The sequence below is a fragment of the Triplophysa dalaica genome, chromosome 21, assembly GCF_015846415.1.
Source record: "Triplophysa dalaica isolate WHDGS20190420 chromosome 21, ASM1584641v1, whole genome shotgun sequence".
Classification (NCBI taxonomy): domain Eukaryota; kingdom Metazoa; phylum Chordata; class Actinopteri; order Cypriniformes; family Nemacheilidae; genus Triplophysa; species Triplophysa dalaica.
Window position 1 is genome coordinate 2,043,348 of NC_079562.1, and position 12,584 is coordinate 2,055,931.

The window sequence follows — 12,584 nt, forward strand, 5'->3', positions numbered from 1 at the left end:
TAACAAAAATCAAACGCACCGCCGATCGAACGCTGATATTTTTAATGGAAAAAAGTTTGAACAAATCTTAAATTATTCTCCCCATAGCTGAAGTGAAAACATTGTACAGTACTTTTTTTACACCATATTTCACAGTATTTACAAACTTTTCAAAGAATCACTGCACTGTAGCTGGAGTACAGCAAATACACACACATGCCAATCACACTTCCAGTTGAGTTAAATATACAAAAAGATAGAAATGAAAGATTATCTGTACATTTTACTTCAGTACATTCACAAGAGAATTAATCTTAAATAAAGCACGAGCTGTAAAGCCGACTTGTTTGGTGTGTTTTCGGAACAAACATAACAACAAAATCCCAACTCACTCAACAGTCCTTTAAAGCGCAGATGTGAATAAAAGGACTTTTACAAGGTCATAGAGTTATTCATATGTCATTTACAGTAGTGGGTTTTCTGAATCTAGCTTTGATTATAATTGTTCCACCACAAACCCTTATTCCCGAGAGAATAAACAGATGTGGCCAAACGTTGGCTCAGATATTAAAGTGGAAAACTGTTCCCGTGCGAGAACAAAATAATCAACCTGTTGAACGAAATGACCTTTTTCAAGAAAAAGGGAACAGTGTAAACATTTTCCTTTCACATTAGAACAGTCCTTCACATCGATAACAGTTAAAGAAACAGATAAACTACTTCATATTTTGCAAACAGAAAGTAGGTTTCTCGCTGTTTTCGGAGGACATTTTACATTTCTACACCAACATAGAAATCCTGCCATTGCACTTTTATCAACATGTTATCCATGTTGTCCTTCATGCATGTATAAAATGTGTTTTTTGTTACCAACAGTTATCCTGAACGTCAGCTTTGTCATGTCACAGGCAAAACTAAAGTCTGAACCTTAAACACCCTCAAGAACAGGCTCAGCTCATATTAAGCCTAAAAAACAACAAAATACCTTTATTTAATTAATTAGGGTATAGTTTATATTCCATAACTGTATCAAAGCACCCGGAAGTATTTCTTTGACACCGATGAATTTGGAGTGTGTACGTTTGTATATACATAGACTGACACGATTATTGTTTTTGGGGTAAAATCTGAGACATGAACTTTGTGAGATTTGCCCTTAAACTGCACATCCGTTTTTTTGATCCGAGTTCAGGGAACACACAACAGCTTTAGTGCTGATCCATCACACTCATTAGAGAAACATCACCTACAAAATTATTCATGGATTTGTCGAGGGGGCTCACGGTTTCAATCGTTGCCCGCGGCGCCACAGGCGTTTCATTATTAACCTGCGCCTGACGCACAGCCAAACACGCCTCAGATATTCAACGTGACCTCGATCTTTGTTTCAAGACGTTCTGAAAACACTGGCGCTAAACTGATCAGGGACGGATGACGCCGGCCAGTGAAAGGACACTTAGGTTGAAAAAGCTCGCAGACACTTTTCAAGTATAAATGTGCTGACTCCAAATGGCTGCATCTCACAAACAGGTGTCCTGGACATATTTGATCTTCAAACGGTAAAAATAAATAATCCAAAAACGATTCTTTCCATTTTGAGGGGGAAAATGAGACCTACATTTTCTTAACAGGTTTCGTGTGATTTACCCAAATACATTTCTAAACGCACATGTCTAATATTACTTAAGTGGTTTGTGACCTTTGTGCTTTTTTATTTCTACTGGAATGTTGGACTCGAAAATAAACAAATTATTCTATAACAATAGAATAAAGTACAAAACAAAAGAGCTTCAATCACATTTTAAATAAAGTGTTTTATGAAATCATATCCAGTCTATTGGAGATACATTGCATACTAACGCGATGTAATACCTTGCTGAATTCAGTCGAGAACTCCATCACACGATCCCTAACCTGACATTAGATTTCCTCCAGCCTGATGGCAATTCATATTTTAAGTTAAATACAGTTATCTTTCTGCCGCAGGACATTGTGTGCTCACAGATGGTGACCTGAATCAAACTACGCATCACTGTTACATAAACTTCCTCCCCTTGGTTTTTAGTATAACCAGTCCATTGGCGAACGAGGGGGATTTTGACATTCAGAATGATTTTCGAGCTCTCTGCCAGGTGATGCAAACACACATTTAGGAGGTGGAGGGCGGGGAGCAGGTGGTCATATTCCACAGCCTGTGACGAGTGGAAAATTCAACAGAACTTCTCACGGCCATAAAAGCTAAAGAGGTGGAAACGTGGTCCTGGAGACGCGAGGGCTCTGTGGTCCTGACTTCTTGGGAATGTCTGAAGTAAAGTGGAGTGGTTACTTGGTTACTTGGCATTCGGTTAAAGTGACTTAACAACAGGTTATGAGGGAGTTTGACCTCGGTAACTGTCTAGCCTTCAGTCAATCCAAAACTGCGGGGTGAATCGTTTTGAAAGCACACTTTTGGCTAGCAGCTTTTGGGGTTTTTCGAGTATCCGTCATTACAGAAAAAGACAACAGCAAATCTCATCAGTTTGACACGAGAGTTATAAAGCCACAGCAGGACAGAAAGAGCAGCCTGTATGTATCTTGTGTGAACCAAAGTGTCATTCCTGCACTGCAAATCACTCGGAAATGTCTCTGAAACCTTGAAACAAGAAGTACCAAAGAACGAACTGGTGCAAACAAGTGCTCAAAAACAATAAATAAACTAAATTAAACATATTGGATGAGAAACTAGAAGTGGAGTCTGGAAAGGTGCGTTGCGTGTTTAGGAAAAAAAGAATTTGTGGAACCGAGACGTGGCAAATCAATTCTCAGTCAGATGTAAGAGGCCTCCTAGAACCTGCCCGTGTGGTACCCCCATCTGAAAGGCCTTCGATTCCATGACAATCACTGTCCTCTCAGTCATATCTTCTCATTTGGGAATCTCCAGAGCCATTACTGCAGGTTTGGTCTTGAAGTATTGATTGAAACGTAGCACAGCATACCTAGCAGAAATAAAAAAATAAAAAAACATTATAAGCATCTGGAGGGTTAGTCCTGTTCTCAATAATATGCTTCTTTCTCATCTTTGTCTGAATGCCTACATTTTTTGGGGGCAGAGTAAGAGTGCTTGCACCACTGGTTATTTGTTAGTAAAAGCCTGAGAGCGGCATGACCTGTTGCTTGGAAACAGGCGATGTAGGAAGTTTACCGAATAAATTACTTAAGCCAGTTTCACAGAGTCAACCACGATGCCTACTAAAATATCCTCAGCCTACGGATGACATCACTTTAATCCATCCCCTCCAAAAAGTGCAAGTAATGCTACAGATACAGATGTATTATGTATGTGGGAGACCTCAAAAGGCCTCATAAGCTCTAACAGAGTCATTTATTCCCAGCTATAGATCTAATGTATTTTTAAGGGTGCAAAAACAACCGAGATACCAACATAATGTCAAGCGTCATGTGCTCTGGATAGTGAATGGTACGGCTTTAACTTTGGCCCGAGGCAATTTCTAGTCAATAAATCATTTGCACACTAAACTGGATTAACAAAATTACTGATGAAACCAAAATAATATGCATAAATAAGCAATAAATGGGTTAATAATAAATCTTACGTACCACTGAAACATACATATCATTCTGAAACCTTGTATCTTGATCTTGATTTTAAGTTTTTGTCATAATCATTATTTTTAGTCTCCTTTGGGGTGGTTTCCCAGTCAGGGTTGGACTAGTCCTAGACTTAAATAAATGCAAGAGCTATCCAAACTGAAAACAGCTTGCACTGACATTTCTTAAAATACATCAGTGCCTTTGCGTTGTCTCAAAAAGCACAGAAGCAATGGTTGTTAAAGCGACTTAAATTTGCTAATTAAACAAAGGCCTAGTCCTGCTTTTAAACTTATACACAACCCTTATGTTTATCACTGGGTTTTGCAAATATCTTAGCAATAAAAAGTATTTAAAGGCGCAGTTTGTAAAACGTTCAAAACAGATTTGTTCAAAACAACAACAGCGTAGTTTGATGACGCTGTGAAAAAGCGTGGAATTATGGGAACTCCACCATTAACAATCAATCAGACGTGAATGATTTATGGATGATGTAAAGCAATAAAGTTTTATAAATGTGCTTTTGATGACGTGACTTTATTTCATTATAATGAATTAGTCGTAAATCATAAAATAAATGTATTACTATTTAGTTACGACCTAAAACGATTACTGCTCATTCAGTTAATATAAACACTACATGACACTCGTGCTAAATTCAGAAAAAGACCTTCAAACAATAAGACTAACCTTGATGACCGATATAATAAAGTTTTCTGTCAGTAAAGGAATCTAGACAATTGCTCACCTGTCTAGTCAAACACATGCAAGATCAGCGTCTCTGTCTGGTAAAACTGTCTTTGTTGACAGAACCAGCTGCAAACAGTAAAGAATAATTGTGCTCTATAACGACGCTACACACGAATACTTTTACATTTGTCCACGAGACTGTGTTTTTCGGGAGATGCAAGGTCTGGAGAAAGTGTAACGGCTTACACGAATCACGTGAGGCACCTCAGCCAATCATATAACAGCCTCTGGTCTCCTTTCCTGCATTCCGTTGAAGGTTGCGGCCTTTCCGTCTAGTCTTTGGTTAGGCGGATATGACGCCATTGACAGGCGACTGCCAGACACGGCCTTGTGTCACTGGTTAACGATTTACAAATAGTTGAAAACATTTGAGATATTGCAAGTACTCAAATGAACAAAATATATAACACTGCCGTCGTGGTTTTTTAATATTTTACTGCAAAAAAGTTACATACTGCATCTTTAACCAGTTAAAAAGTACAGCGTTGTTTCCATTTCCCAAAAAACTGTCAATTTGGACATCCGAAGTTTTGGAAGGACGGCCACGATATGCATACGACATAAAGTCCCCATTTCACTTCTCTCAAATAAAAAGATTTGTTCGACATAACAATATTTCAAATTTAAGCAGCAATGTATCTTTCGTCCCTGACTTTCAAGAGCTTACATCGGCTGTTTATAGTACGATTCACCATTAAAATCGAATACACAATTGCATTTTGTCTTTACGTCTGTATAAACAGATCCCCCACATCAAGGTGAAAGGTTGGTTGGCTTACCCGAGGAAGTCAAAGTCGATGGTGGAGTACTTGGCCTGGATCAGGGCCCAGAAACCCCAGAAGAAATGTGAGGCCTGCACAACGCAACAGAAAAGAAACTCAACACTTAACTTAGCAACTTTTAACCGAAACAAAGTCTTTCAATTTAAGCACACAGCGTATTATCGACAACACTTTCTCTCCTGTGTTTCACTCACCAGAGCAAATTTGTTGACCTGCACGTACAGCGTCTCCAGTTCCCGCTGGGTGACGTCTTCACCTTTTTTGGTAAAGAGCTTGTAGGCCTGCAGGTACGTGTGCAGCCAGTCCAACTGCATCTCCAGGTTGGGATACAGATTATAGTCTGGTTCACTCATGCCTGAAGAGCGCACAGAAACAGAAGTCATGCAAAACACAGCTCTGCGTTCGTTTTTAACGGCAGTTTTTTTTTGTCTGCGCTCACCTGCAAATTCGTTGAAATGATTTCCAATGTCAAACGCTTGGTAGTTGTAACTTGAGTATTCATAGTCGATGAACCGAACGTGACCTACAAAGCAAAAGAGGACAAAATACAAAATAATGTTGAGGCACTGCAACGGCTGGTGGATCGAGAAAATGTTTTGAGCAGAAATATATATCGTTGTTGTTCTTTGGAATTGCTTTCTTTTAGGAAAAACACACTGTACTTTTTTAAATTATTTAATACCGTGTCATCAAAGTGGACAAGCACTTATGAACAATGTTATGTTTGTCACCGGGTTTTGCAAATATAAAACTAATATGAAGTGTCATTTATGGCAAAAATCACACATTTTCAGAAGGACAGAAGCGATATGAGATGTATTTTGCATTATTTTTTTATTAATAATCATAATAATTTTCGACGCAGAAAACATTAGGGTTGCACTGATAAAAAGTTTGATGGCTGATCGTGACCTTCACAGATCGTTTCTAACTTCAAGCCGAAACTAAACAACTTTTCCTCGCAGAAGGTCTGTATTCGGTAAAAGTTTGCAAATCAAATATTTCAAATTCACATTTTATGTCCAGTTATTTTCTCTTGTGGCAAGAAGCCGTGTAATAAGCAGGATAATGTACAAGCAGCCGGCTGTTATCGCGAAATAAGCCCTTTCAGTGTGATAAAAGACCCTCTGCTTAATGTCGAGTACTGATCATCGGGGGTTATTTCTGCGATAACAACCGGCTGCCTGTAAATGATCCCTTACTTAAAGCGCATTGATGTAAAAAAACATCGCAAACTCACCTTCCTTAGCGTTATGAATGATGTTTTTACAGAGCAGGTCGTTGTGAGAGAGCACCACAGGAGAGACCAGCTGTGACAGGTGTTCCTTCATCCAAGTCATTTCCTGTTCCAGCACTTCCTGACTGGGCACTTCCTGTTGAATTCTGAGGTGATGATAAACAGATGCAAATCCGTAAGGCCGTGAGCACATCACGGCAAAGGCACTGGGTGCAAATAATGCATTATACGAAGTTTGTGCATCACATTTATATTCAGATGAGGAACTTTAAAAGCTTGTCAATATTAAAAACATTTGATTTTTACGTTCTGTTTTGAGGCATGCTTGTCAACGCTGTTCAACAACGGGGAGATTTACAACAGAAAATGTTGTCCCCCAGCTCGACCAATCAGAAAGGCCGTCCTGAGGTGACCACTCTCCCCCTGATAATGGGCTTAAGGAGCTATTTCTGGAATCTTCCTTTTACGCCGCAGTAGCTCTCAGGACCCAGAAGCCTCTCGAAATCTCTCTGCGATGTGATGTCACATTTATTTTGGTATAATTTTATGACATGAAACTAGGGAGTGAAACTGGCCTTTTAGACAATCTCGAGGAGAGGATGATGTTAATGGATTTACATGTGCTGGGTACTGTATGTGGTTCCTGATAATCACAATGCAAACCATCACCAAGCAATAGAGATCCTTGCGGTCCATAACAGCCTGGTGCTTGAGATTAGACGGGTGAAAGTGATCCAGGTCATGCGACGAGGATTCGTAAAAGGTTTAACACTAGCGAATAAATGTGTGCAATCTTATCCGTACACTTTAATACGATGTGTAATATTTTTATTCACGGCTTGGGCTGTGTGTTATGTTCTGTGTACGTTACCTGATGTTAGAAGCTTGGTCGGTGAACTCTGTGGCGACTAGCGAGAAGTACTTGCGCATTTTGATCCACAGGTTGGGTTTTGGGATGCAGCCGTTGTGGGCGTGGATGGCGTGAATGCGGGCCATTTCTCGGGCGATCAGTCTAATGATGAAAACAAAGAAAGGCATTTATGATAACTGGTATGTCCAAGAACAGAGAAGGAATTATATAAAAAAACAGTTTAAAATGTAGATTTTTACAATGTCTGTACGTGTGGAGAATGGATATTTTCCCAAGGTCAGTGGTGAAGTTTTTGATACGGTCCATTGTGTGCCTGCAAGGAGATTACGTGACCTTCACAAAGACAATCAGTTCTACTGTCTGAATGCACACTGCACATGAAGTCAGTTTTTAGTTGGCTCAGCCTCCATAAAAACATTTCCATAGGGCATTCCTCGATATTCAAATTATAGGCTCATACATTATTCAAAAACACTTTAACCACTGATAGGTTTTACAATAGGAATTATTAAGTTAACGTAAATCGACTACCCATTAGGGATGTTGCCGTGATGACATTTTCCCACCGGTTAATTTGGCGTGTAAAACATCGGTTGTACCGTTGGAGGGTTTGCTCTGGGTTGGTCGAAAACTGTGGCCGTGCGCATGACGCATTTTACTTTGTTTTAAAATAGCGGCAATTCGGGAACGGCAATTGCTTGAAATAATGGTGGGATCACAATCTTTCTTAATAAAAAAACACCTAAACTATTAAAAAGTACAACAACGTGTGCTTATATTAAACATAGACCTCACAGAAACTAATATTCACAGCACACATCAAGAAATAAATAAAAATAAACAAAAATAAAAAACATTTACGTTAGATAAGTTGCCTATCTTAACAAAACAAGTAATCACAGCACATATTGTGCAACAAATAAATAATTAAATAAATATGGAACTATTTATTTATATTGAATAAATGGCAAAGCACCGGCTTTCCACTAGATGTCACTTTTCTTTAAACGACAGGTGGATGTTACAACAGGAGCGTATTTTTCATTCATTGCTTTATTAACATGGTGGATGCTGGTGTATCGCCGAATTTAGCATCACCTTCACATAAAAGGCAGCGGTTCATATGATTGCCTCTCTTTACGGCTTATTTTGTTTGTTATATATTAAACGTAAAATAACCTGACCCTGTTCCGTTTCAATATACCCAAACATTATGTTTAATATACAGGTTTGTGGCTCTTCGTTTCTTTTTTTACTTCAATGTTGTGATCTGATGTTTACTGATCTTTTTTAGAAATATCTATAGGATTTGTATTAAATCTATTATCACTGACGCGAATCGAGAGCTTGTGAATCTGACTCGAATCCCAACCTCAGAATCGATACCCAGTTCTTCTAATCACGATTACACATTATGGGCCAGACTTACTAAACAGGGCAAAATAGCGCAAGAGTGCAGTTTCAAAAAAGTGCAGATGGGAATGTTTAAATTCCTGCGTGTGATTTACTACCAAGGCGCACATTTAAAAACACAGCCGCAATATCTACTTCCAATAATGACCAATGCAATCTACCAAGAGCAGAGCAAATTTTGGGCGTTATATAAAAGCCCAAATACCAGTACTATGATGGATACAAACCTTAGTAAATCAGTAAATAAAAAAGTAATAAATATAAAATCCAATAAAGTTTGGAAACTCCTACAAATGCATCCGAAATAAGGTCAGTCGCAAAAACTGCGGTGTCCACATTTCAGCGCTAATTTTCATAATGTCTTTAGTAAATACAGACGGTAGTTTTTTAACGCCAAAGCTATTTGTCAACCTGCCTCTAAAACTAACAGATTTTGTCAAAATAAATGGCCTACACAAACAAGATCAGTATTATTAGAACTAGCAGTCCAAAATAAACACCATACTTATAACTTATAAGCTATAACAGTTCTGACCTACATGTCCAAAGTACAGGACCAACCAATTAAGTTATTTTTAGAAATATCGCCCTTTTGAAACCTTCTATTTCGTGCCTCTTACTGAACGGGACCCACCTGAGTAACACAGGGTCCCTGACGTCTTGAGTATCGAGAGCACGTCCTTGCATGAACTCGTAACAGATGCCGTTCTGGAAGGAGCAGTACAGACTGGGCGCGCATCCGTTGGCGTGCAGAACCTGGAAGCTCTTGAGCTCGTTGTCTCGGTCCACAAACAGCTCTGTCTTGTTGCCGTAGACCCTCACCAGCACCACGTCATCGGGGTGTTCCTCCATGTAACAACCCATCAGTTTGTTGGTAGTGCCGTCGGTGAATAGCTGGTGGAGGAGACAAAGTGCAAGAAATGGTACGAAGAATGCATATTTGTTTTAAAACAAGCGATATCAGCAACCATACCTCAGTTTGATCATTTGATCCTCATTAAGTAGGTCAGACAAAATCTGAAAGTATTTTTTATCATGTGCACAAGAACCAAGATCATTTTGGCTAAAATAAACTATTTAAATCCTTCGAACGTCAAATCAGGACATAGTATCATAGTTTTAAATTAGCTTTTATTCATATTTCATATTCAGTTTTGTTAGTTGTACCTAGTTTGGTGTTTGTTTTGTAATTTTATATGTATTGCATGTTATTTGTTATGCTGCTATAAAAGATGAACTAATTCTTATATTAGTTTTTGTTTATTTGTCTAATTTTAGCGCTCTACACTTATTTCAGTTTATTTTTGAGGCGACATTTGGATTTTTCATTTAGTTTTTCTACTCATATTACATCAATATTTTATTCAGTTTCAACGAACAGAAATGTTTTCAAAATTGAATTCTTACTCAACAAAAACCACCTTGAATCCGGATTGAGCTTATGATAAACGGGCTGCTTCTACAATGCTTGGTGTTTAGGGCAATGTATCCCACAAAGCATTGCACCGTCCCTCACCACCCACCAACGCATTTCTGAGATTCCTGAAATGTCAAATGTTCAGACAGTACCAATGGTCGACATACAGTGTTTGGATTTAATCCCGAGCAGGTGCTGTTTATCACCATACAGTAAAACACCCTTTTGTCTTTTTGTTGATGGATCTATGCAACCTTAAAACAAAGCAGAAACCAGTTTATCTGATCCTACAGCTCTGACTTTTGTTATGGGTCAGGACAAGATTTCTGCAAACAATTGAGTTTATAAAACATTAACCAAAAATGTTTAATAAACCAAGAGGCGTGACTTCAGAGATATGCAATCCTTCAGGGTTTAATATCAGTCAACAGTTTACACCAAAACCCTTTACACTGTTGTGTGATCTAGAGAGAAAAAGGGATTTAAATGTCTAATATGCAATTGAATCAAGTGGAATTTGATAATATTATTATCACAGAATGTATTTTTATTTTTGGACTCGAAAAGTAAATATGGATCACCCCCATTCAACTTTCCCAACTATTATATTGGGCCAAACCACATGAACATCTCACTTCTTTATACGTCTGGAATGCCGGAATGCATCTTGCTATATTCTGATGAATGACGTCAGCGTCACAGAAAGAGGAGCTTTATTTTGGCATCATCCGGATGACAGAACCAAAGCAGAACAGAATAATACACTTGGGCATAACACACGATTCTCATCGATGAAAACAATGCTGGCTATCTGTAAACAGTGCCACGTGGCCTGCACGGACGTACAGCAGGATTAGATTCGTTCATTCCAGCTGCAAAACAGAGACAAATATTGAATGCCTGTGCAGTATACGGTACATGTGTTGGCCCAACAACTAAAAAAGATTCCCTATGTATGAATAAACAAGTGACATGTTCATCTCTTTCTGATACGCATAAGTAAATTTAACCTGTCCCTCACATGCATGATTCTCTATATACAGAATCATGCATGCGAGCGCAAGAGGTTAAAACATCCAAGTGTACATGTGTATATTCATGCAAACTCCAAGTACACCCACATGATGACAAAACACGCTCGCACCTGACTAAGCAAACTCATTTTTCTGCATTAAGAATTATTGAAGCGTCAACATGTAAACTATGATGTGCAAACACAACCGTGTTGATCATGGAAGTACAAAAGACAGCCCTTGAAAACCATCACGACCTCTTTAAACATTTTACATTTATACAACCACTTTAATTCAAAGTCAAGCTACACGTCTCATCAGTATGTTGGATCCTGGACTCGACCCTATGGCCTTTGCATTGCCATTTGTGGATAATTCAGATTCAGTACACGATTCTCAACATTTATGTAAATAAAATACAGGCCCTGTCTCTGAAATCTAGCCTAAAGTGATCCAATTCTGATTTTTTGTATTAACCTTCAGTTCAATCTTTGACGTGATCTTATCAACTAAGATAATGCATGTATGTATATAATTATTTGCATTATGCAGCAAAAATGACTTGGTTTTCACGGGCAGTGTCTCCTATTTAATTTATATGTTTATTTTTTGCACAAGCATGATTTCTGCTCTGGAAGAAAGTGTCAAGTTCAAACAATGGGGTTTCATTTATACTTTACGTTGCATGACGTCTTCGCTTGTTACCCTAGTGATGCGCGTCAAAAGATCGCGTCATTTATATATGCATATCACAAAAGGTCAAGTAACTTAAAACACGTATCGCGGTAATAAACGACGACAGTAAACGATTAAACGGGGTGTGATCAGTGTTCGCCGTCATCTGGCTACGTTAGCTAGGCTCGTTTAAACGTCACTCGTGGCGTCATAACTCCGCTATGAGAAAAACTACAAAAGCCTCTCCGCGAGCTGCGCTAAACTACGCGATATTTGTCGATATCAAATTCCCGAATTAAATAAATATATCGTAGCTCTACTACAGGCCCTAAACACGGCGGGAGTAAATTAGCTCGCTCGTAGGACCGTCACACCTACCTTGGTCTGGACCAGAGTCGGGTCCCAGCCCGGTCGGAGCTCTTTGATAAGCTTCATCGCTCCTTCCGTCACATTATGCTCGTCCACGAATATCGGATATTTCTTGATCGTCGGCGAACCAACCGGCACGTGGATCTCAGTCTCCATCATATAATTCTTTTGCCTGTGAATGCCCGACATGAAAGTTTCTGGATATGTGAGTATTCTTTAATAAACGTGTCTGGAGAGGTGGAGGATTTGACTCGGATTACGCACTAAACGTCCTGGTTTGATGCGTGTGGAGCGGAGAGAAATCGCTCATATGCCGGTACTGCTGGGTTCTGTCATCGCGGCGCGTCTTCCTTCACGAGGCCCCGCCCACAAGAAAATCATCCGATAACCGGAGAGCGACATCACGGGTACTATGACGAGGCCTGGTTAATGAATACTAATGAGGTGGGCGGACGTTTAGCCTCCAATGGTGAGTTATTGGTGTTTAATT

The 12,584-nt window shown here is 39.1% G+C and overlaps 1 protein-coding gene across 1 annotated transcript; it reads right to left on the reverse strand.

Annotated features, from left to right (window-relative positions):
• Window positions 1-27: 27 nt before the first annotated feature.
• etnk2 (ethanolamine kinase 2) lies at window positions 28-12,462 on the reverse strand. The gene is made up of 8 exons (XM_056734657.1): window positions 12,104-12,462; window positions 9,255-9,514; window positions 7,208-7,348; window positions 6,340-6,482; window positions 5,539-5,622; window positions 5,294-5,454; window positions 5,097-5,170; window positions 28-2,954 (listed from the first exon to the last, which is right to left on the reverse strand). The coding sequence occupies exons 1-8, from the start codon at window positions 12,281-12,283 to the stop codon at window positions 2,882-2,884; spliced, it is 1,116 nt and encodes a 371-aa protein (XP_056590635.1). The 5' UTR covers window positions 12,284-12,462; the 3' UTR covers window positions 28-2,881.
• Between the last annotated feature and the right edge of the window lie 122 nt (window positions 12,463-12,584).

What these genes read in the sequence shown, in the direction of transcription:
- etnk2 (XM_056734657.1), bottom strand. Translation starts at nt 12,283, where the DNA reads ATGTCGGGCATTCACAGGCAAAAGAATTATATGATGGAGACTGAGATC. An exon ending in CGACTCTGGTCCAGACCAAG is followed by an intron (nt 9,515 to 12,103) that starts GTAGGTGTGACG and finishes CTCCTCCACCAG; the next exon opens with CTATTCACCGACGGCACTAC. An exon ending in AGGGACCCTGTGTTACTCAG is followed by an intron (nt 7,349 to 9,254) that starts GTGGGTCCCGTT and finishes TTTCATCATTAG; the next exon opens with ACTGATCGCCCGAGAAATGG.